Source organism: Drosophila grimshawi, unplaced genomic scaffold (genome assembly GCF_018153295.1).
Source record: "Drosophila grimshawi isolate 15287-2541.00 unplaced genomic scaffold, ASM1815329v1 contig_1367, whole genome shotgun sequence".
NCBI classification, from domain to species: domain Eukaryota; kingdom Metazoa; phylum Arthropoda; class Insecta; order Diptera; family Drosophilidae; genus Drosophila; species Drosophila grimshawi.
This window is the reverse complement of record NW_025062889.1, coordinates 2,559,693-2,582,988: the sequence shown is the minus strand read 5'-3', so window position 1 is coordinate 2,582,988 and position 23,296 is coordinate 2,559,693. Positions and strand designations below refer to the sequence as shown.

The following is a 23,296-nucleotide window of genomic DNA, read 5'->3' as shown; positions in this document are numbered from 1 at the left end:
GTAATTAATGTGACCGTCTCTCAACATCTGGCAACACTCTCATCGTCAAACAGCTGTTCATATTCCGGCTAATTTTGTATAGTCTACAAAATAAAATGGTTCGTGTAGGTCTGCAAATATCCGCCACGTTCGAGAATGTTGATAGCCTGGAAACGGATGGAGAGTATTCGTATTTCTTCAAGTTAACCTGCAGCAATTGTGGCGAAACATCAGATAAATGGCACGATATCAGCGAAACTGAACGCGTGCAGCACGACACACGAAATGCGGCCGGTTTTAATTTCTACATGAAATGCAAAATGTGCGGACGCGAAAACAGCATCGATGTGGTGGAAAAGTCCAGTGGTGAGTTCAGCAAATCCACTAAGAAATGTTTATATTACCGTTATCTGTCAATTTACAGTTGCATACACCGCCGACGATGCTGGCAAATTCAAGACAATTATTGTGTTCGATTGTCGCGGCGTGGAACCAGTGGAATTTTCACCACGCATCGGCTGGAAAGTGAAATCCTCGGAAAATGGACAGACATTTGAGGATGTTGATCTGTCCGAAGACGATTGGGTCGAATACGATCAGAAGAACAAAAACTCCGTCGGCATTTATGAGTTTGCCTCCAAATTTATCAAGCTAAAAAAATGAGAAGTTTTATTAATAAAATTATGTAAAGGAAAAAAACAAATTGATATTTTGAGAAGCATTTTTCTTTGCAGTTTTACTTTTCACATAAAAAATTAAGCGTACATGAGTCTAATAAATATATAAAATATATATGATGTTTAGTCATTCAATGTTATGCTGAGGCGCTTTAAGACACTATATGATACTATGCAAAAATATATAATATGTGTTCCATTTAGTTTCGACATTCCAGATAGTAAGTGTTATCAGACAGATGTACATTATTAAAATATATCTATATCATATATGTATATATATATAGACTTAGGTGCTATAATTACATAGCAGTATATAAAGGAATAAACACAACGCCACTGGTGAATAGTGATAAATTATATATATATATATATATATATATATGGAGATATACAAAATAACCCTAACAAGTTATAAATTAAATTAATGAATGCGTCAGTAAGATTACAATTTTTAAAATTAATTCAAACAGATGGACTTAAATATTACACTGTACTACAAATTAAATTCATGTCTTCAATTTTAATCATTAGTGGCACTTATCGGCCACAATGGGAAAGCGCACAACGCGTATCTCATTGCCGTAATCGCAGACAACCGAGTCGCAGGCAAGCATCATTATCTTGGGGCACAGCTGCAGATTGGCAAAGTCCAGCTTAACCTCGCGTGCCGGCTGTCCAGTTCGCACATCCCACACAATCAGAGAACCTGCATGCAGCATAAACAAAAATTGTTAAATATAATTAGGGCTTTTATCTCCAGAAGGTTAAATACGTTCTAGAACCATAACTTTATCGAAAACGATTTCAGATTTCTAAGAACCAAGTCTTTCAATGCTTAGAATATTTCGTCAAAAACTAACTTGGCTAACTCTACTACTAACTGTTCCACAACATTTGTACAAGAGAAATATTACTATTACTTCTGGGCGGCATCTTACCCATCTTGCTGGTGACTAGCAGCGACGGCGTTAGCATTAATAGGCTCGAATATGCATTCGAGATGTTGATGGTGGTGAGCAGGTTGCCCTGAAAGCGCTCCCAGACGCAGATTCGCTCGTCTGTGCCCAGGGAGATGACATAGCTGGGCGCACAGGCCAAGCAGCTGACGGCGCCATCGTGCGCCTGAATGTTGTACAAACAGGCGCCCGTAAAGAGATCCCAGACACAAAGCAACCCATCCTGCGAACCAGAGCCACCAGTGCCCGGCTGCCAGCGATCGACAAAGAGGCAGGTGACAGGACCACAATGTCCATGTAACGTATACTCCATATCCGACTTGTTAAGGCAATATACCTGAATGCAAAAGGGGACTTTAATATAAGATTCAGTTTGAAATGGAGGTAAAGGTTGCTTGCCTTTAGTGTGTGATCTTTACTACCGGTGAAGACCATATCGTTGACCACCTGCATGCAGGTGATGGGCTGCTGATGCGCTAAGCGCACCCCTTCCAGCGTTATCTTCATTTCCTCCTTGGTGGTCTGTGGGCCACGCTGCTGATGCGGCTGCTGCATCAGCCCAATGCTGCCCGTCGAACCGGTGCGAACATGTGCTATTTTAAATAAAAATAGCATAAAAACAAAAAACGTGTTTAAAATACATTCAAAATATAATTATCAACCAGACACTTCAATAACTGCTCATTTTAAAATAGTAGAGTGGAGGCAAAAATAACAAATTGAACTAGAATAACAGACATGCATATTAACAGCGATTCGAGATCTGCATCCAATTAGCCACTGGATTAACAGCGCCAATCGAGCTGCTACACATACAGCACGACAATAACAGAAGCGGCATCTTAACAGCAATAACAAACGCAAGCTTTTGTTTCATCGATAGCAGCACGCTAACGGATTAGGCGGTCTTTTTAAATTTGGCAAACTTACTGCGTCTGTAAGCCGAGGTGAAGCCCCAATCGATTTGTTTGCCCTTGTAGTATGTCTCCAGGCGATAGAAATCGAGTCGACCATTGAGGCGAGCGACAATCACACGATCCCCATTTAAATGGATGTGAGTAATGCCTTGATTCCGTTTCGCATCCTCCTGATAGGCACACTTGAGGACACCGGCGGGTGCCTCCCACAGTTCCACCCGACCATTGGCACACCCGACCGCAATGAGATTATCGAAATAGTCCAGACACCATACCGGCGATGTGTGCAACTTGCGCAACAGCGTTTGCCCATCCTGACGTGGCTGGGCAATTTGCATATCGCTGCGTCCAATGCTGGCCAACTGCTCCCCACTGCGTCCATCCCAGACGCGTATCTGTCCCTTGAGACAGCAACTGATGATGTAATTGCCATCAGACACCAAGCACTCGATGCGATGCTTATGCCCTGCAATCTGTGTCGGAACGCCCTCCAAAATGTGTTCGGTTTGTTTATACGGCGCCTCGGATTCATGCCAACTGGAACGCCATTCGGCATAGTTGCGGGTGCAGATGCAGCGATAGAAAACGACCATGGTGTAGCACAGCACAAAGATGCTGATGCAGCACAGCATAATGGCGAAGAAGATCTCCATGGGACTCTTGGGCACCAGTGGTGTGCCACCAGGCATAACCATTGGCGATTCCCGACGCGCATCATCATCATTGAAGTCGAGTGGATCCAAGGCGGCCGCCAAAGCTTTCCATTGGAAATTCTGTTGCAGTTGCTCCTGCGGATTACGCAACAACGTTGCCAACTCTGGTGAGATGGCATGGGTGAGTCGAATCGTGGGCAGGAGCGTAACATATTGTCCACTCAGCGAGACATTGTACTGCTTCATGATCGTCGACCAATGGAAATTGGACAGAAAATAGTTGAGCTCAAAATTAGGATAACGTAGACGCAACAATTCCGCCGCCGTCTCATTGAAATCATGTGGTGGCTGTTCAGTTGTTGACTGCACATAATTGTGCCGTTCGCCAGCTGGCTTGAATCCTTTCAAGAAACTGGAGACGGCACCGCGAGTCGCCTGCAGATGACGTTGCAACTCATAAGAGGTGCTCATGGTGCCATTACTCTGTAGACTGAACAACTGCTCCAGGCAGCCAGAGTTATAGAGGATCGAGCAGATCCACACACTCATCCAGATCATGAAGGCGCGCTGAAAGAAACGTGTGCGTGCCCAGAAATTCACAATCTTAATGCGCTTGGGGATGCGTGCCTCCTGCGCCGAATGACCGCCTCCATGTCCATTGACCAGTGGACTGCGTTCCCCACCCACTGTCACGGTGTCCGCAAAACAGAGCTTGGGGTGGGATTGGGAGCGTTGAAAGGTGCCGGGCACAAAGGGTGCAGCGCCAAAGAAACGAAAATCCTGTCGAGCAGCCGCATTTGTATTATTGCCCAGCGTGCAGCTCAGCATCATTTTGGGCAAATGCTTCGCTTCCGTTGTGTATTCCGCCCGCTTTATATTCATTGCCAGTATGGTCGAGAAGAGCAGCATTTGTAGCATAAAATCCGAGAGTAATCCTACAATGGCAAATACACAAAACTCTTGGATCACTGGTACAAAGGTGGCCAGTCCAATGGTCAATATGGTAATCTCTGTAAGCAGCGTCTTCGAGATGTGCCAGCCTTCCTTACTCAGAGCCTGTGCCACGCGTATCTTCACATCAAAAGTCTCATCCATGGAGACGACACTCTTCGTGATGACCAAACTGTTCTCCAGGCCCACCAGTATAACCAGATACGGGAATATATCCTTGGACTGCAGTGAGATGGTCAAGCCAAAGAAGAAACAAAGTCCCAGGGACATGGCCAGGCTGCCCAAGGTGGTAAAAACGCTGCACAGCGCCAGCAACACTCTCGAACGGAATACGTCGATTTTTCGCACCGAGAAATACACATAAATGAAGACCACAACGAAGGCCAGCGATAAGGGTAAAAATTCCCAGATTTTAAATTCGCCCGGATAAAAGATGTATGTTATTGTGGCCGGTTCGTCCTCCTCCTCATCCTGCTCCTGCTGCTGCGGCACATTTGCTTTTCCAGCTCCCGTCAGTGGTGGATAATAACGCAATAATTTCTCCTTCAACGTCTCCAAATACTCGGCATCATTCTTATTCAGGATCAGCGTCATTGCATATTGTATAATGCGGGAGCGTGCTCGGAGTGGATAACGCTTGAATCCCGTATCCTGCATGGGCAATCCGAATAACATTTCCGCCGTCGAAACTTTCGATTTTTGCAGATTCTGAAAATGTTAAACAAAATAAAAAGATTATAGCGATTTAAAATTTATTGACAATGATTGGAGGTTATTGATAACTGATAACTGCACCACCTGCACTTTGATTCTCTGTAAGACCACTAATTCCTCAATGAATGAACACACACAGACTCACGCAGGTACAACAAGAAGGGGATTTCATATCAATCAATGATTGCAGCTTATCAATCATATTCGAACTGCGACGCTTACTTTTATTCAACATTTTTGAATATTAATTTTTAACGTGTGAATCATTCCCTGAACACAAATCGTAATTGAGTTGCCAAATATATTGGACTAAAAATAAAAACACAGCAAATACATATTTAAATTATAAAAAGAGACCAAAATAAAATTAATTTTTGTCTTATCTAATGTTGAAAATTTTCCCTGAGCTCCTATCTCATTATAGCCCCATAATATTCCAGCAGATAAAAAACACCAAGAAATATCTTTTATTTTTGTTATGTCAAATATTAAATACCCTTGCAGACCGGAGATATTTGTTTAATAAATATTAAAAGCATAATAATACGCATATTGACTAAATTTGGTGTGGGTGTAATGTTAAATATAAAAGTATTTCATTCTTTCGTCTCAGCTAGTAACACTGATCAAAAATATATATATTTTATGGGTTCGGACACGTTCCGCTTAAAGCGTTGCACACTTCACAGCAAAAGTATAATACTCTCTGCAAGAGTATAACAATTTGTAAAATTCCCAAGCATACTTGTAGAAACCTATGATTTCTCTATAATTTCAGTTACGAAGAAATCATATTACTAATCTCAACATTTTTTCTTTATATGCCAATCAGCATATAGTAAATTGAAGCACTCTTAACACTGAAGCTACTTGTTTTTATTTTTCCTGGCAAATAACATTATCTAAACAAGACGTTTCGATTATCATATTGCAGCTATAAATTTCTGGTAAATAATTATACCAATATGAAGCTTATCTTAATAAATTAGAACACTTCCCTGTTATTAAACAGATTTGTGGATTCAATCTGTGCAGGAAACTGTTACGTATTAGATTAGAGCAGATATACACGCTATATGTATCTAAATTATAGTTGCCACAAGTTCAAGGCCCTTGGCAATAAAAAAAGAAAGCAAAAATAGAGCTAATATTACGGAATCGATTCTCACAAAGCGCTAAACAAACACAATTAATGACTCAGAGGAAGCCAAAGTGTTTGATAGATAAGTAACTGAATACACATATATATACATATATATAAATATTTATAAACAAATATACACACATGAGCATATGGGCTTAACATTATCACAAAGTTCGTGTAAATGAGTTGGGTGGGTTAACGGGGAGAAAAAACATGGCAAAGGTCCGCGCCGCGTTTCGCTTTCGAATCGAAAGCAAATGCATAAAATACCCATAAATATTTACACATTCAAAACTATTGCAATTGCGTTCAGTAATCGACCCAATGAGCTTTTTCAAATGCAGACAGCAAGCATTTGCAAGCGGACACTCAAAAGAGTAGAAATTCAGAAATAGCATTAGGTCTATTCGATCGATTGGAATTTAAACTCTTATAAAAACTATTAAGTTTTCCAGTCCTTATTCACAAAGGGTGATCACAATCACAATCAGAATATTCAAAATCGCAAGGTTTACAACTATTCAAAGGCTATATATATATTAAAATATATAACTACTTGGAGATTAGATAAAGTACACTCCCCCCTAAAAATGTAAGTCTTCGATTTAGCTAGCAAATCGTGAGCGCATCAATGCTACAACTGGCTATCGTTTCAAGCTCATCTTTAACTTAGTTGCTTAAAAAGCTATTAAGTTATAATCAATGCCAACCAATCAATACAACTGCCAACCTTTTCAAACTAAACTTTAGACTGTTAATTATCAAAGTTTACAATAGCTCCAACTAAATGCGAATCGGAGACAGTCAAAGTGCAGTCCAAATTTAATAGCCTCGACAAGTGCTTGGGCAAATACAATTAGCGGCATGATCCATTAGCGAAAAAAAAAGAAACACAAACATAAAACCCACTTGAAGGTATATTTTTCACACTTACATGATATTGAAAGATAGTGTTTAATATATTTGTATCTCTGGTAAAATTCTGTGCATTCTGTGTCCATAAATTCGCTGGCGATAACAAAAGGCAGCCATATTCGGGAAAGATCTGATCGAGTTGACCGTGAGCGCCCCGTTTAACATTGTCCACATGCAGGCAATTTTGCTCCAATGTGCGCTGACTACAAAAAGGGAATTTGATTCAATTAAAGGCAATGTCATGTGTATACTACTATATACTATATACTATATATATAGATATAGGTATCGTTTGTGTGTACTTACTTCTCGCTGCTCTGATGATTGCGCACAATTTCGAGCAATTTAAAAACTTCGTAGAGCGGCGCTCGGAACGCATCCATTAACTGCATCTCATCGGTCCAGGGCAGAACGCTCGCCCGCAACGTTATCTGTTGCACGTACAGCGCCGGGCTGCTCTGTGCCCAGGGCAGACTGCCACGTTCTCCACCCCCAGCTCCGTTATCTCCACTCCCTCTGCTGCCATTGACTGTTGCTCCACTGGCTCCACTTTGATTATAAGCAGCTGTTGTCGATGATGTTGTTGTTGTTGTTGTGGATTCCGTTTCGCCAAAAAGCGGCGTGTAGCGTCCATCGTAGGGTAGCACAATTTTAGTGGGTATTGTGCCCGGCAATGGTATATTAATCAGTGGATAACTAAGTGGGAAAGAGAGAGAGAGAGATAGTGAAAGAATGGGAGAGGTAGATATTGAGTTAGTTTTTAATTGGTCCATTAAATGAAATGCTTTTTAAGTTTGCTACTTTTGGCCAAGCTTCGCGTGCTTGATTCAATTATACCCTGTGGTCATAAAAATGATGGAAGGGTGTATGAAAATTTAATGGATATAATTGTTTGTTATTTCGCTGTGTGTGTGTGTAACAAGCAGAAGGAAGCATTTCCAAACCAATAACGTTATATTTTCTTGATCAGCAATAACAGTCTGACAGTCTGCATTAGCCATCTTATCGCAGAGACTTCGAATTTGGTATATAAGTTTTCGTATAACATACTTAGATCAAGTTCATTTTATTTTATCGATAACTGCCCCCTGTTCGCGTATATCGATACAAATTTCCGACAGCTATACAAGACACAATTGTAAAGATATAGACTTATAATTGATATATAATAGAAGCAGACAAATAATTGTTAAGCTGTACAAAATTTAAAGGTATTTTCATATTGTAAAAGTTACCATCATCAAGCCTATTTAACAGATAGGGATTCAGGGTAACTCCTATACTCTTACTTATTCCCCTCTATATGGCTTACACATATCTCAAATAATGAATGCAGTGGTTATTCAAGTATCCATTTTATACAACTAATACAGACAAATATTGCTACTTATGTTTCCATTTTCATTCTATTACAGGGTAACCACATAGTCGTGGAATCAATCTCATCCTTACTTATTTTGCCATTCCCCATTTTTGTTGTTATTACTATCAGCGTTTGTATAGTTTGTAATCTAACGCGTGCGCCTCCAACGATTTCCCGAAACATCAACATCAACACTTGTGCATATATATATATATATATATACATATATATATTAGAGTATTTGATTTATCAACGATTCAAATCAGTTTGTCACCTAACATTTGTATATATTCAAGGTTAGCGGGCCACAGCAAGCAGAAGCAACAGAAGAAGAAACAGCAGCAGTCAAAACGAGGCAAAATGTGATTAGTGATAAGAGATTTGGCGCCTTTGCCGAATATAAATCATTTTTGCTGCACTAAACTATTTACTACTGATAATCCAGAATCAGAATGAGAGCTCAGTTGGCAACTAAACAGGTTTTCATTTAATCCCAGTTTGATTTGAGAGCGAGAGAGATTTATATAGAGAAAGGGAGAACTGGAGAAGTAGATATTGACTTCTTCAACTAAAGGCACGGTATTCTAGGACTAGCAAAGTTTATTTTATTGACGTTTAAGATTTCAAAAAACCAAATAACCAAAATGGTGATAAAATCTATAAGATGGGTAGTTTAGCTAAGAGTTAAAAGATTTATTGTGTGAAAGGAAAAGGGTTTCAAACTGTTGGGAGAAAGTTAACAAGACGTTACAATAATTATTACAACAATTAAGAATACACTAGTCGGGAGAGACTATGAGATACTCTCTAAGCAAGTTTATACCTATCGTAAGGCGAACAAGTTATAGAGAATCAAACCAACTCACTGATAAGTGTATATATTTAATAAGAAAATTACTGCGTTTGCTACTCTGTAATTTGATAATTATGGAAATACGATTTTCATGCTCATTTCTGAATTGATATTGATGAAATTTAAAAAAAAGACTGATCAATATCATCAATATGTCATGGTATATATACATATCGCAAATGAAAGTGTGTATTTTATTATTATCGGAAATGGATTTTTATCGACATTTGCAAAATGGGCAAACAAATCGATAAAATGCATTAACCTTGTATACTCAATTTAAAGTCTCCAGCTCTTATAGACTCTGACATCAGCTTCTTCAATCAGACAGATAGATGAACCTAGGTGAATCGACTCGACTTTTGTTGCTGATCGAGAATATATATGCTTTATGGAATCACAGATGCTTGCTTCTGCTTGTTATAAAATATTCCACAAATTGATTACCTATTGAACCTATTTTAAATAAGTTCATGTATAATTTTGTCCATACACCATTTGATTAGTTCTCAGAAAGTTATCCCAATAAGTATTGACCACAATCCATCGTATGTATATAATTATATGTTGACTAATTATTACCTCACATGGATCTAACAACAACCATGACACAATGAATATGCCCACACGAATATATGTGAATATTTTGTGGTTTACCCGCTTATTCATTTGCTGGCTGCGGAAACGCCTCCTCTATAAGGCTGTCTGGAATTCTACCTATTGAGAATTTCGTGCATGAAATGGAACAAGCACCGCATGTGTTGGAAACACGCACACACACACACTACAGACATGTCTGATTGTATGTATTATTAAATAATTTCAATTATATATTAGACACTGTGCCATCCATATTCATTTTTTTTTTTTTTTTTTGGGCAATCTGAGGTCTAGAAATTATTTATTTGTTCATCGTTCGAAATTGATAAACATCTTTGTGCGCGTGGCGCTCTTTAAAATCAAATAAAAATAAATATATATATATAAATTTGTATATAAGCTAAAAATAAATTTCAGTTCAAGTTGAAAACTCGTTAATTGAAAAGGATCAAGTTGCAGTCTGCCTAATATTTTTATATATATATTTATGTATAAATAAAAAGATAAATGGTTGACCCTTTGATTTAATTTGCAATATTCATAAATATTTATGCATTAACGCGCTTTGTATTTTGTCTTATCACGAATACAAGCAATGGCAAAGCACAAATAAATATAAATATTATTATTATTATATATATTTATATACTATATTGTGTAGAATAACTCGATTGACGCATGCTTTGGCATGCTAGCTGGGTTCAATAATTTTTGCTGATTATCAATTTTATTATCTAACCGCAAGTCAAGCTAAAATGTAATCGCAACTTTTTCAATTTTTTCTGAAAAAATGTTCAAATGTAGTTGCGTAAAAGTACGTAAAAGTCAGCAGGAAGCACCTGCGGCCATAAAGTATATATATTCTTGATCAGCAATCTGGCATCTGTCTATCTGTGCAAAGAAGCCTATCTCAGTGCTTACAAAAAGTTTAAAGTATCTCAAATATGTAAAAGCTGTATTTGAAATACTCTTTAAGTGCAAATTAAAGTAGTTTTTTACGATTCCATAAGGTATACTCAGTTCGTATTTATAAACTTAAATGCTTCAACTTGTTTTTATCTTTAGACTTAACTATTTCATAATACAGACATGCTGAGTCACGTTTGCTTGATCAGAACTACGATTAAAATTAATGTACCGTAGACATGCGAATTCCCAAAGGGGTCGTTTATCCTGTAGGATAGTGGGGAACAGGAAAAAAACACACACACACACGTACAAAGCATACATAATTTCATTTCGTGGCAGCACAAAAAAAAAAAAAAAGAACTTGCTAAAAAATTTTGGATTTTTAGTTGTGCATAATTTTGAGAATTGGCAAAGCGATAAATCAGAAAGCAAAACAGCAAATTCTATATGTAAAGTAGCCAAAAAAATGAATAAAATAGTTCAAATGGAGCAATATCGACTATGCAATACTCTATGTCAAAATAGTCTAAAAAGAAGTGAAAATTACTACAAAAATAATTATACATATTTAAGTGTGAGATGTAGCGCTATACTCATCTTTTTAATCCGGTATAACGCAGTCCCTTCACAGCCAACGTACGTAGTAGATAAACTTACCACGAAAGCAAAATGGCCATGAGGGCAATGCTGGAGGCGCATGTTGGATAGCTTGAGAGAAACAAGCCGTGCTTGTAGTAGAAATGCGACACCGAAGCCGGCAAACCGGATGCGGACGACGAAGAAGACGAAGCAGTGGCCGCTGACGAAGCAGTCGCCACTTTGGCTGCCGTTGGTGATGCTGATGATGATGATGATGCTGGTTGCGGTGAATTGAGTTTAAGCTTTGGCGTTGCTTTAACATTGCCATTCGCTGTTAATGGCAGCGATGCTGCCGTTTTGGCAGAGCCATCTGTTGCGGCTGCCATGCCAAACACCTTTGATCACACGCGAGTGAGCGAGCGAGAGAGAAAAAGAGAGGGAACGGGCGACCGGAATATACAAAAGCGCGAGAGAGAGAGAGCGCGAGCGTAAGAGAGTGGTGGGGAAAAAGAATGTGTAAAGTGTGGTGAAGTTTGAAGCGTTGATTCTAAAGGGTAAACTTTGATTTGCGGCTTTTGCAAACGTTTCCCAATACCAACAAAAAATTACGCAATTTCGCACATGCAGCAACGCATCATTTGCGTAGGCAACACGTCAGCGCGGCAACTGTGAATATTTATTTATTAATAGCATTGTTCTATCGCATTGATTTTCACAATAATCATAACAACAATAATAATAAAAACAATAACAATATCGACACATTTTCGCATTCTGTTTTGCCTATTGATTTTTTGCTTTTTTTCTTGCGCTTCATTCGCACCTTTTTTGCGCTGTCGCGTTTCTAGTTGATATTTTTTTGTTTTAATTAATTGACATTTTTGCGCATCTTGTTCACACACAGACAGCTGCTCTCCTCGCACACATTCACTTTATGTGCATTTATATTTGTTGTTATTGTGGTTGTTGTTGTATTGTTATCAAATTAACATGAATAAAAGCACACTCACACACACACAGCAACTACAGACACGCACAAAATTCTATTCAGCGTGTATTTTTATAATTATCACTTGCTTCAGCACTGTTTTTTTTTTGCCGCATGCTTGGCTTTCTTTGCCCTTTTTGGTATTTTTGCACGGCTGCGTCGCATAAAATTTTATTGCGCGGCTTTTCTTTCTAACGTTTTATTTTTGTATTAATCACTTCTCATGTTGCATTTTCTAGCGTATACACATATGTATTTATATGTGTTGCAGTTGTATAAGTTTTGTTGCTGTTTTAAACACGTTTTTGCTTTCCTATACTTTTTTTCGCGAGCGGACAGAAGCTCGAGCGTTGCTACGGGCACGATAACTTTGTAAGAACAACATTGAACAGCTGTGCAGCGTTAACAGAGCTGCACATTTATGGGCACCCCAAGAAAATTTAACAGCTGCTGTTACTTAACATTTTAGTTATCGAGAGCATTGCCAGCAAGCTTTTAAGTAGATTAAGGTGACCGGACAAGCCTGCAAATGGCGCCCCGTTCAAAACTTTGCTTTGAGTCTGATTATTTATTGGTTTTTGGGCGCTTATATTTAAAAAATTGTACACATTGTAATAAGTTTAGTTAAACGTTAATAAATATTTTGATTTTATACGACAAACTAATTGTTAAATAGTAATAGTACAATAATTGAACAAGAACATTTCGAACTGTTGCCATTAATTAGAAGTAGAACCTCGATGAGCATAAATCAATTAGCCTTAAATTTATTATAATATTGTAAATATTATATATTTATTGTATGTACACTTAACATACCCCTCCCCCCATTTTTCTTTTGCTACGCTTCTAACTACAAATTTGCTTTGGGGGAGCAATCGAAATCTTCATAAATCATTGACGAAATTCAGGCAAATTGTGTAATAAACTAGAAATTGACTTGTCGCATCGAATATAAATAAAATTTGCCACAAATTGGCGCTATACTAGTCAATCTTAGTTGTCGGCATCCGATATTCTCCCGCCAACGATTCCGCAGAAACATAATCCTGATGTTGTTGCAACTGTTGCTGCTGTAGCTGTTGCTGCTGCTGTTGCTGCAACTGATGATAGATGGCATCCGATATTGGGGCATAGTTCTCGCTGCTAAGCGCAACATTATTGTGTATGCCATTCTCATTGGATCTGCTCTTCCTGGAGCCAAAGATCAGAGCAGTTCCCTTGCTGAGCAGCGGACAAAGCATCGCCTGATGGCAACACGCAAAGAGTCTATAGTTTTGACCCTGAAACGGATCCGACATCGCCGCACACAGCATATGATCCAGATTAATGCCAGTAAGCTGTTAAAGAGATACAAAATGTATATATATATATATATATATAAATAGCAATTACTGCTGATCGGCACTTACTATGGATAGCGGGGAGAGCAACGCAAAATGATAGAAGAGCATGAAGGCGGTGCCGATTTTGGACCACTTGAAGTCACCCAAATCCTCAACTGTATAGGCACCTAAAAGTATAAAAATCTTATTTCAAAATACATTTGGAATAATGCAGTCGAGAGTGCTCGACTTGATTTCAGTTGGTTTCAACATGCAAATAAGAAACAACATATGTGTTTCTTATGAGATATCAAGAAAATTTGTGATGTTTATCTACGATAAGTTTAGGTATATTATATATCTATATTTCCCTATAACTTTACAATTGTGTATTTTAAGCTATCGTTAATCGATTTCTATCAAAGTACTGAAACGGGTGCAGTTATCGATGAAATGAAATAAACTTGAACTGCGTAGGGTATACGAGAACTTATATACCAAACTTTAAGCCTCTGGTTATTATAATCTCTCTGAGATCAGCTTGCTTACACAGACAGACAGCTTCCTTGAGTAGAATAGAATCACCTACCGCTTCTCAAGATGTAAATGGGTATGATGTAGAGCAGGGCGTGCTGTATCCAATAGGCGGCCTGCTCAAAGGGATAGGTGCGTCCCTCGACCTCGGGAAAGATAAATGCCAGAAAGGGTCCATTCAAGTTGCTCATCTGAATGCGAAACAAGGCAGTTGTCGTCCTCGTCGGTTTGGCAGCCAGCAAATAGATCTAAGCCAAGAGAATACCATTAGCCATATAGATACATAAATAATTTAAAAAAAAAAAACTAACCTGGAGGCAGGTTTGCACATGGCACGGATTCAGGGTGAAGATCATTGAGCGACCCGCCAGCTTGAAGCCCATCTCGATGCCAAAGACGATGGACATGCTGATCAGCAGGAATAATCTCATCGGACTGTGTGATTTCTGTATCTCATGTGGCGACGGCAAACGGATGGGTGCCAGTTGTTTCCACGAACTGTGCATGATGTAGACGAATAGGGCGCAGAGTAGCGCCGATTCTGTCCAGCGACGTCGATCCGTCATATAATTGATGCACTCCGCACCCGTTGTACGGGGTATATCATCCGTGATGCCGCCAACTGCCCAATCCCAGTCCATATTGATTATAACAAATCAGTTTCTTTTGCTTGTCTTTCGTTTAACTCAAGTTTTCGATTGACTCTGGAAATGTAAAGAAACTTTTTACGGTTAAACTAAAACTTTTGTACTTATTCTTCTATATTAAAAATTAACCGCATTGCGTGCTGCTAACAACCCGAAAAATAAATTTGTTTTTTTGTTTGTTTGTTTTACTGGCGCATGCCTCTTACTCCTTATTCTCCTCCGCCCACTCCTTTCCAGGCTTTGCAGTTTAAGTAAAACCCCAACAAACCCTAAATACACCTTGATGTAATCGACAAAGGAACAGAACCCAAAAGATAAATATATATTCACAAAATTAAATTTGTGTTTGTTTAAAAAACGTTGGGTAGCTTAAAGCTTAAAGTATAATATTATATTTTAAAAATTAAAGCTCAAGTAATTTGAATTTGAAAATAATTTTATATAGCATTTTGTTTCTCATTTTATTTTAAATATATACTTATGTAACTGAACTTTAAGAATTATGTATTGTGGATTACATATATGTAAAAGAAAAAATTTCTAGTTGTAAGTGCAATTTTCCCTTTAAGTAGATTTTAAGGCCATTTTTTCGGAGAGTATAATGTTAGTTTCAACCTTTGAAAAAGAGTATAGAAGCTTCGTTGTGAAGCAGACACTTTTTCTTTTGTTTTGTTTATTTTGGTGGCTGTTTTACCGGAAATCATGCAACGATAAGCAAATAGCAACTACAGTTAATGCGGCACAGGTGCACAGGCAGACCAAATACACCACACCACACCCCGCCACCCCATTTTTTTTGATTGACCAGCTGTCAAATTTGTAGGAGTAGGCGGGGTGGGCGTGGCATGCGCATTGTGTGGCCAGCTTGTTGAATTTCTCTGTTTTTTTTATCTTTTCTTGGGCAGCAAACAGGAAAATAACAAAAAAGGTCAGCTGCTACACAAATACATATATAAATGTGTGTGTGTGTGTGTGTGTCTGTGTATATATCGCAATGAATTGTTGTCAAAACGTTGACAGATGCCGCAGTTGCGACTAAACTTGGCACGTTGCCCAGGCTGTGTGAGTGTGTTAGTGTGTGCCAGATCCCAAAACGCCCAAGGAGAGCGCAGTCTACCATTTTGGCTTGGACAAACAACTAAAAATAAATCCATATACATAAATAACTATTCCAATGTTAAATCTTTTAAAGCCTACTTTACAGCGCACACACACACACTCATGCAAATATGCAGCTCACACATGCAAACAGACAACGATTGAGCTTTTCATTGTCAAGAGCACGCAGGAGAGAGGGAGAGGGAGATAGAGCGATTGGTGAGCGGCGTGGGAGGGGCAACACTGGCCTTGCTGAAGCGCTGCTGTTTTGTCAGCTGTTTGCCGCAGTTGTACGGCAGAGGGCGCCACGCCAAGCAGCAGCCATTTCTAATTCGATTTTTCAATATGTGCAGTTTAATTCAAATAAAATCAATAATCTCATGAAATATTTATATGTTCATATATATAACATAAATATATATGCACTTGTATTTAATTATAGCTCACTTTCAGTGTAAGTTCAGCAGATTCACGTGGTTTCCCATTCAACGCTCAACGCGACATTTAAAAAAAATTCTCGTAATTTTCACTATAGCCATCGCAAAATGCACAATTTTTTGTTTGTTTTGATTATATATGCGACATATATTCTTGATTTATTTATATATTTATGCTCACTTATGAAATGCCCATTGCGAAATTGTCTCGTGTGTGGAGGAAAAAATAGAAATTGTATTTTGAGCTTAAAATAAAAACGCGCCGCGACGTCAACTGCGAATGCGGCTGCGACTCTCACTGACTGACGGACGCACTAACGGACTCTGTTTTTATCCTCCACTGGGACCTGGGGGTTGTTTCCGGCACTTATTCTGTTTTGTTATTTTGACTCCTTTCTTGTCGGGCATTTTGAATTGTCAAAGCAATTTGCTAAGATTTTTTTTTAATATTTTGGCTTGTAAAATAAAATATGAAATAAATCCCAGTCTGATTGAAACTGTACTTTAAATGTTTATGATAAACAATTAATTTAAAACTAAAAACTTAAATCATGTTGCCCCAATGACTTGTCCTTACAATTACAATACAATTACATTCACCATATATTTGGTTCTAGTTCACCACAGCAGCGCTCGCTTGCGCAGCCATTTTACTTACTCTCGCTCTCTCGCACACTCACACACTTTTTGCTCTCACATGAGAACTTTCAGAAAAGCAGCGGCTGCTGGCAATTTGGCGCCAAAACAATGCATGAGTAGCGACTGTAGTAAACATATGGAGAATGCTATTTTGCTCAGACGAAGAACAGTTGTCAAAAACTTAATCTATGTGAAAGCTTAACACACATATATACACATACAAACAAATGACATGAATGTAAAGCATCAGTTCATAGCAAGGAGCAGCGTGGTGGAATTATAATTTTACAGCAAACAAACGAACAAACTCACCATACAAATTCGGCACTGATCATTGGTAAATCTTACCACTAGAGGTATTAAACAACTTTTGAACTCGTAGTTCTTTAAATGTAAGTAGATTACATATATTATATAGTGCAATGTTCTTGATTCTCCTTTTGCTGATAAGTTGGACGCATAATTGGACTCTGTGCTGATTATTGCTCAAAACAAGTACACAAGTGGTGAATGAATGCATGCAGATAAATGCGTTCATATATAGTATAGTATAATATAATGCGACAACCACAAATTGGATTATAAGTACACACAAAATACGAACACGAACGTACAAAAAACACGATGATCTGACGAGAAAAGCTTTCGCGATTGTAAATTATAAGAAAAATTAATTAATAATTTATATATAGTCAAATATATGTTTTACACATAATAATTAGATTTAATAATATATTTTTACAAATCTCTTTCAAATAAATATTAATTATTATTTATTTATTTACCTCGTTGAGTTTTTAAATCTAAACAAATCTGACGTCGATTTTACCGTTAGCGTCCGCGACAGGCAACGGCGCACACATAACTGTAATTAAGCGTATACTAAAGAAGACAAAAAGAGAACCATAACATTAACAACTACAGTTATACAACGTCAGCGACGACGTCGACGTCGACAATGGACAATGGACAATGAACAACAACAACAATTGAGCAATGCAGCAATATCGAATTAGTTCAAATGCAGCAATGATTCACATTTTCGACATTGAACGAATATTAACAGACCCTCGCTGCACATCTCCCTGCAGCGCCCTGCCCCCTCTCTGCATTGTTTTAATAACCGTTGACCTTGAAGTGATGGGAATGTGTGTATTTTGTCATTTAAGGTGGAAACAAGTGAAGTGCTTTTGTTTATTAACAAATCTAATCGATAAATCGATGGCAGACGAACGGTAATCAAAAATAACGCTAAAGGTAATTGGACTCACCTGCTCAAATGGAAGAGAAGGTAGCAATACAATAAAAGACAGCCTTTTCATACTTTTATTATCTTATCTGCATTTATTTTACGCTTGTTGGATTGGATTTTTAACGGCAATTACACTCTCCCTCTCTCTAAAACAAAACCATCATTGTCTGCAGAGAGAGCGCCATGCGGCTGTTATCGATATTAATCAAGTTTTCCATACTTATCACGATAACTGCACATCAATTGTTAATTCTGTTAAATTATATTTGCTGCTTGTATAGATCAATAAAACATTATGATAACCTATTATCTATCTATAATACCACCAGATTAAAATATAATTTCCGTTAATAGACACCAAAAGCAATCAATATTTTCGAGGTGATAGTTAAATCCGAGATAAGAACGATTATTGACACATAAAAATATATTCCGCTCGCCAAAGACTTCTTTCTCCTTTATACATTCCATTGCAGGCCATCTCTCCACATACTTACGAGTGTAGTTCAAATATATATCATGAGAAGTAATCCAAACGAACATTATTTCAATAACGGAATTGTTATCCGTTTTCTTATTATATTGAATACACATCCTACAAATGTTTCTAGTCCTTCCATAAAAGGTGAATATAGTCAATATAGCGCTCCCTTAATAATAATCTCTAAAAGCAGGATTTATCATCATTTTACATATATAATTTCTCAAGATCAGTTTCCTCCGAGCATTCGTTGAACTTCATCCAAAGTTTTGCCCTTTGTCTCCGGCACAAAAATAACAAAGACACAAGATAACAAAGAGACGAATGCGAATCCCCAAAAGGTGGCAGCGGAACCTAAATGATGCAAACACATGGGAAACAATTTGGTCACACAGAAGGCAAACAGCCAGCTGCAGGTGCCAACAATTGCACCACAAATTGGCTTCACATCCTCCGCAAAGAGCTCGGCCATAATTAGCCAGGGAACAGGGGCATAACCCAACTGCAATCCAATGATGAACAAACAGATGGCCAACACAGGCAGCCAGCCGACATTTGAATCCTTGAGCCACCTAAAATATACACCCATTGTGAAGGTGGTCAGGCACATCAATCCACCCGAAATAATTAGTAAAATGCTGCGACCAACTTTCTCCACAAGCACCATCGATGGAATTGTGGCCACAACTGCGACCAGTCCAATAATGATTGTGTATGTTGAGGGTGATAATCCGGTGCCGGCATTCTCGAAAATACTGGTCACATAAAAGAGAATCGCATTGATGCCCGTAAACTGTTGGAATACCAACAGCATTATTGCTATAAATAATCCTTTGAGTGTCGTCTTCCTGGACAGAGCCTGTAAGAAGGATACATTCTCCTTTTTGCCCATAGCTGCCATGGCGGACATCTCTCCACTGATATCCGCATCATTGCCATGTAGCCATTTCAATGCTTTCTCCGCCTTGTCGGATTTGCCCATTTGCACCAGATAAACGGGTGATTCGGGCATCCACAGGAATACCACAAAGAAGATCATTGGCACTATGGCGCACAGGATATTAAAGGTTTTCATCTCGAGCAGGCTGCCAAAGATGAAGCTATACAAAACGCCAAGCACAAAAAATAATTGAAAAAAACAGCCCATAATTCCACGGGACTTAATCTCGGCAATTTCGGTTGTGTAGATGGGAACTGTGACACAAGCGGAGCCACCCGAAAAGCCCATTAGGAAGCGTCCAGCCATTAGCATACCTACGGAATAGGCTCCTATGATAAGGGACCAGCCCAACAGGTAGGGAAACACCAGCACCAGCATTATCATCTTTCGACCAAATGCCGTAATCAGGAATCCAATTGGAACACAGATGCAACCAGCTCCAAGGGTTAACAACGAGGCCGTCCAACTCCATTCATCGGCACTGACCGGAAACCTGTATGCCTCACCCGAGAGGATGGACAGCTGCACGGGTCCCGACCATCCCATCGAGGTGCCCAAACAGAAGGCACCAAGGGATGCCGCTGTGCCCGCCACATATTGTTTTATGATGCCCATTTCCGGCTATATATATATATACATATATTTAAATAGTGTCAAAAAGAACGTTCGAGTTCGACACAAAAATTTTGTTTACTTATCCTAAAAAAGGCACAAAATTAATTTTTTTGTACTTGATAACTGCTAGTCATTCCAGCTTGAGCTCAGCAAATGCTCTTCCAATATTCTCCATTTTCTCATTATAAATAAATAGAATTAATCGATTGATTGCACATTCTTCTTGCCTGAACTCAGCGCATTTACTTATAATTACATATAGATTTTCTTAATCAATTAAATTCAATTATCTTTACTCATTTTCTGTAGCCATCCACTTATCGATATCAAACTGCTTGAATTTCGATGTTCAAGCTTAGATCAGCTTCTCTTTCCGGTTCTTTAATTATTCCATTATTTTATTACCCTGCGGGAACAACAACAACAATAACGGCAACAATGACCTTACCAATAAATCTGAAATCAGCACATTTACTCATCTTTACACATCTCGTTAACATTAGAATTATCTGTATATAATATCTGCAATACTGCTCAAGTCCCTTCTCTCACACAACTACTCGCATTACATCAATTCGTGCATCACATATGGATCCTTTCCAATATATACACATATATATCTGTGGAAGAGAGCATAAATTCAAATAAAATGTCGAGTCGTGCTTCTCATACATACCATACGATATATATAATGCTGCAATCATCTGAATTAGCTAACCGCCAAGTAAGCCCTGGATTTCATCCAATGTTTTACCCTTTGTCTCCGGCACAAAGAATAAAATGAAGGCACAGGCGGCAACTGCAAAAGCGGTAAATATCCAAAATGATGCGGCGGGACCGAAAACATCCAGACAAGTCGGAAACAATTTCGTCACACAGAAAGCAAAGAGCCAACTGCTCGTGCCAACGACAGCACCACAAACCGGCTTCACATCCTCTGCAAAGAGTTCGGCCATAATTAGCCAAGGCACTGGACCAAATCCCAGCGAGAAGCCAATGATGAATAAACTAATGGCCAACACGGGCAACCAGCCAACATTCTTTTCCATTAGAATCTGAAAATAGAGACCCATCACAAAGGTGGTGATAGCCATGACTGCAGCCGATATCAGTAGCAACAGTTTGCGTCCAGCTTTCTCGATAAGCAATATTGCGACAATTGTTGCAAACACTTGAACAACTCCAATTAGAATTGTACACGCCGATGGCGATAATCCTGTGCCGGCCTGCTCAAAAATACTGGTCACATAGAAGAGTATCGCATTGATGCCCGTCAATTGTTGCAGCAACATCAGCACTATGGCTATAAATAGTCCAATGAGTGTGGTCTTACGGGAGAATGCTTCCTTAACGGTGGCCTTCTCCTTTTTACCCTCCGCAGCCATGGCGGACATCTCTCCACTGATATCCGCATCCTTGCCACGCAACCATTTCATTGAATTCTCTGCCAAGTCGGTTTTGCCCTTCAGGACGAGATAAACGGGTGATTCGGGCATCCACATGAATATCAGAAAGAATATCACTGGCAATATGCCGCACAAGATGTTGACGAGAATTGGAGAAAAGAGTCCGCCCACAATAAAACCATAAAGGATGCCATGCACAATCAGCAGCTGGAAGAAACAACCCATAACGCCACGCACTTCCAATTGGGCAATCTCTGTGGTGTACATGGGCGCTGTGACACAGAAGGCGCCGCCACAGGCGCCAACTATGAATCGCCCCAAGTACAGCATGAACACCTTTCTGGCGGCAAAGATGCATATCCATCCGATCATATATGGTATGACCAGTATTAACATGATCAGCTTGCGTCCAAAGGCGGCAATCAGAATGCCAACTGGGATGCACATACAGGCAGCGCCAAATGTCAACATCGAAGTGATCCAGCCCCAATCATCGCCGCTAACCGAAAATTTGTATGCGTCACCCGAAACGATAGGCTGCTCCATGGGTCCCGACCATCCAATCGAGGCGCCCAAGCAGAAGGCACCAAACGCTGCTGATAGGCCGGCAATATATTGCTTTATCACGCCCATCTTCTGGCTACTTTTTTAAACTTGGAATTTCGACAAAATGGAAAATTATTCCAAGCGACATATGTAGAAAACAATTTTGAAAAAAATAAACAAACATTTATTTGCTGAAATAAATAAAATGATCTCGCTTTGTCCGATGCTAAGGTGAAGTGCGCTTCAGCTCCCTAAAACAATTAATGATTTTGTCGAAAATTGACAGCAAAATAAAAGTTAAAATGATTAGAGATTTGCAGCCAACTTCACGACAGTGCAGTTAACTGAGCTTGATATTGAATTGTGTTGCTTAAAAACTTAATAAATCACATTGAAAAATATTATAGATTTATTCGATTAGTCTCACATAAAAATGACACCAAAGTAAATTGAAAATATATATTCACCACATCACTGTTAAGCATTTACAGTCGGCTGAATGTATGTTAAATAACATGCAGCCAACTTCACGCCAGTGCAGTTAACATTGTTTGATATTGCATTGTTTTGCTGTGTTTGGCTTATATAGTATATATTGGTGAATCACATTGAACCTTATCGAAATTGAATTTGAAATTGTGCATTACTTTTATTAGTCTCATCTAAAAATTAAAGCTGCAAACATGTCGCTCGTAACAGACGATGAGTGGGCTCAGTATAAGGTAATATTGATATTGATATGGAAAAAACCAAATACGCAATATCATGATGATTAACGCCCTTTGTTGTTTCTAGACTGAGCACAAGAAGAGCTACGATAAAGACGAGGATCAAATACGTCGTTCGCTGTACGAGAAGGCCAAGGCCAAAGTCGAGGAGCATAATAAGAAATATGAAAGCGGCGAGGTTACATGGACAATGGGCATTAATCATATGTCGGACTTTACCAAGGAGGAATACGAGATGATGTGTGGCTCGAGGAAGAAATAATTGAATGCATTTAAACGAATCTCGTAAAATATTTTAATCATGTATATTTTGTATGTAATTTTTTACCCACGCCGATAATACAAATAAACAGCTGTATAAAGCAATCCTTTGATTTGGTCACACTATGAATTGGCAACTGTTGATTTATTTCTGCATTTATTGCTATTTTTCTATATTTATAAGCA

The 23,296-nt window shown here is 38.7% G+C and overlaps 6 protein-coding genes across 11 annotated transcripts; 2 read left to right on the top strand and 4 right to left on the bottom strand.

The window, feature by feature from the left end:
* The first annotated feature begins 49 nt into the window (after positions 1–49).
* On the top strand, positions 50–701 carry LOC6568674 (UPF0587 protein GA18326). The gene is made up of 2 exons (XM_001995068.3): positions 50–345; positions 404–701. The coding sequence occupies exons 1-2, from the start codon at positions 96–98 to the stop codon at positions 640–642; spliced, it is 489 nt and encodes a 162-aa protein (XP_001995104.1). The 5' UTR covers positions 50–95; the 3' UTR covers positions 643–701.
* Positions 702–1,101: 400 nt separating this feature from the next.
* On the bottom strand, positions 1,102–12,584 carry LOC6568675 (sterol regulatory element-binding protein cleavage-activating protein). Its single transcript, XM_032741189.1, has 7 exons — positions 11,292–12,584; positions 7,216–7,605; positions 6,929–7,112; positions 2,546–4,844; positions 2,015–2,208; positions 1,598–1,952; positions 1,102–1,365 (listed from the first exon to the last, which is right to left on the bottom strand). Exons 1-7 carry the CDS (start codon positions 11,597–11,599, stop codon positions 1,187–1,189), a joined length of 3,909 nt encoding a protein of 1,302 aa, XP_032597080.1. The 5' UTR covers positions 11,600–12,584; the 3' UTR covers positions 1,102–1,186.
* A 241-nt stretch (positions 12,585–12,825) lies between these two features.
* On the bottom strand, positions 12,826–18,169 carry LOC6568676 (transmembrane protein 164). 5 transcript variants are annotated; one of them, XM_043216362.1, is made up of 5 exons: positions 18,153–18,169; positions 14,372–14,764; positions 14,116–14,308; positions 13,614–13,714; positions 12,826–13,541 (listed from the first exon to the last, which is right to left on the bottom strand). In XM_043216362.1, the coding sequence occupies exons 2-5, from the start codon at positions 14,699–14,701 to the stop codon at positions 13,188–13,190; spliced, it is 978 nt and encodes a 325-aa protein (XP_043072297.1). In that variant the 5' UTR covers positions 14,702–14,764; positions 18,153–18,169; the 3' UTR covers positions 12,826–13,187. The 5 variants fall into 5 exon arrangements, with proteins under 5 accessions (XP_043072297.1, XP_032596906.1, XP_032596904.1 ...); XM_032741015.2 differs by lacking the exon at positions 18,153–18,169 and adding an exon at positions 17,667–17,750 and having other exon boundaries at positions 14,372–14,781; XM_032741013.1 differs by lacking the exon at positions 18,153–18,169 and adding an exon at positions 17,667–17,750.
* Positions 18,170–18,293: 124 nt separating this feature from the next.
* Positions 18,294–20,267, bottom strand: LOC6568677 (facilitated trehalose transporter Tret1). 2 transcript variants are annotated; one of them, XM_032741016.2, is made up of 2 exons: positions 19,869–20,090; positions 18,295–19,699 (listed from the first exon to the last, which is right to left on the bottom strand). In XM_032741016.2, the coding sequence occupies exons 1-2, from the start codon at positions 20,024–20,026 to the stop codon at positions 18,844–18,846; spliced, it is 1,014 nt and encodes a 337-aa protein (XP_032596907.2). In that variant the 5' UTR covers positions 20,027–20,090; the 3' UTR covers positions 18,295–18,843. The 2 variants fall into 2 exon arrangements, with proteins under 2 accessions (XP_043072296.1, XP_032596907.2); XM_043216361.1 differs by having other exon boundaries at positions 18,294–20,267.
* A 341-nt stretch (positions 20,268–20,608) lies between these two features.
* Positions 20,609–22,361, bottom strand: LOC6568678 (facilitated trehalose transporter Tret1). The gene is made up of 2 exons (XM_001995072.3): positions 20,846–22,361; positions 20,609–20,789 (listed from the first exon to the last, which is right to left on the bottom strand). The coding sequence occupies exon 1, from the start codon at positions 22,206–22,208 to the stop codon at positions 20,883–20,885; it is 1,326 nt and encodes a 441-aa protein (XP_001995108.1). The 5' UTR covers positions 22,209–22,361; the 3' UTR covers positions 20,609–20,789; positions 20,846–20,882.
* Positions 22,362–22,758: 397 nt separating this feature from the next.
* LOC6571974 (protein CTLA-2-beta) lies at positions 22,759–23,240 on the top strand. Its single transcript, XM_001998096.3, has 2 exons — positions 22,759–22,843; positions 22,917–23,240. Exons 1-2 carry the CDS (start codon positions 22,805–22,807, stop codon positions 23,109–23,111), a joined length of 234 nt encoding a protein of 77 aa, XP_001998132.1. The 5' UTR covers positions 22,759–22,804; the 3' UTR covers positions 23,112–23,240.
* Positions 23,241–23,296: the final 56 nt, after the last annotated feature.

Coding starts and splice junctions, on each gene's coding strand:
- LOC6568677 (XM_043216361.1), bottom strand. CDS start 20,169: ATGGGCATCATAAAACAATATGTGGCGGGCACAGCGGCATCCCTTGGT.
- LOC6568675 (XM_032741189.1), bottom strand. CDS start 11,599: ATGGCAGCCGCAACAGATGGCTCTGCCAAAACGGCAGCATCGCTGCCA. Junction 7,113..7,215: donor AATCATCAGAGCAGCGAGAA/GTAAGTACACAC, acceptor CCCTTTTTGTAG/TCAGCGCACATTGGAGCAAA. Junction 2,209..2,545: donor CACCTCGGCTTACAGACGCA/GTAAGTTTGCCA, acceptor TATTTAAAATAG/CACATGTTCGCACCGGTTCG.
- LOC6571974 (XM_001998096.3), top strand. CDS start 22,805: ATGTCGCTCGTAACAGACGATGAGTGGGCTCAGTATAAG. Junction 22,844..22,916: donor ATGAGTGGGCTCAGTATAAG/GTAATATTGATA, acceptor TGTTGTTTCTAG/ACTGAGCACAAGAAGAGCTA.
- LOC6568674 (XM_001995068.3), top strand. CDS start 96: ATGGTTCGTGTAGGTCTGCAAATATCCGCCACGTTCGAGAATGTTGAT. Junction 346..403: donor TGTGGTGGAAAAGTCCAGTG/GTGAGTTCAGCA, acceptor GTCAATTTACAG/TTGCATACACCGCCGACGAT.
- LOC6568676 (XM_043216362.1), bottom strand. CDS start 14,701: ATGGACTGGGATTGGGCAGTTGGCGGCATCACGGATGATATACCCCGT. Junction 14,309..14,371: donor ATGTGCAAACCTGCCTCCAG/GTTAGTTTTTTT, acceptor CTCTTGGCTTAG/ATCTATTTGCTGGCTGCCAA. Junction 13,542..13,613: donor TGCTCTCCCCGCTATCCATA/GTAAGTGCCGAT, acceptor TCTCTTTAACAG/CTTACTGGCATTAATCTGGA.
- LOC6568678 (XM_001995072.3), bottom strand. CDS start 22,208: ATGGGCGTGATAAAGCAATATATTGCCGGCCTATCAGCAGCGTTTGGT.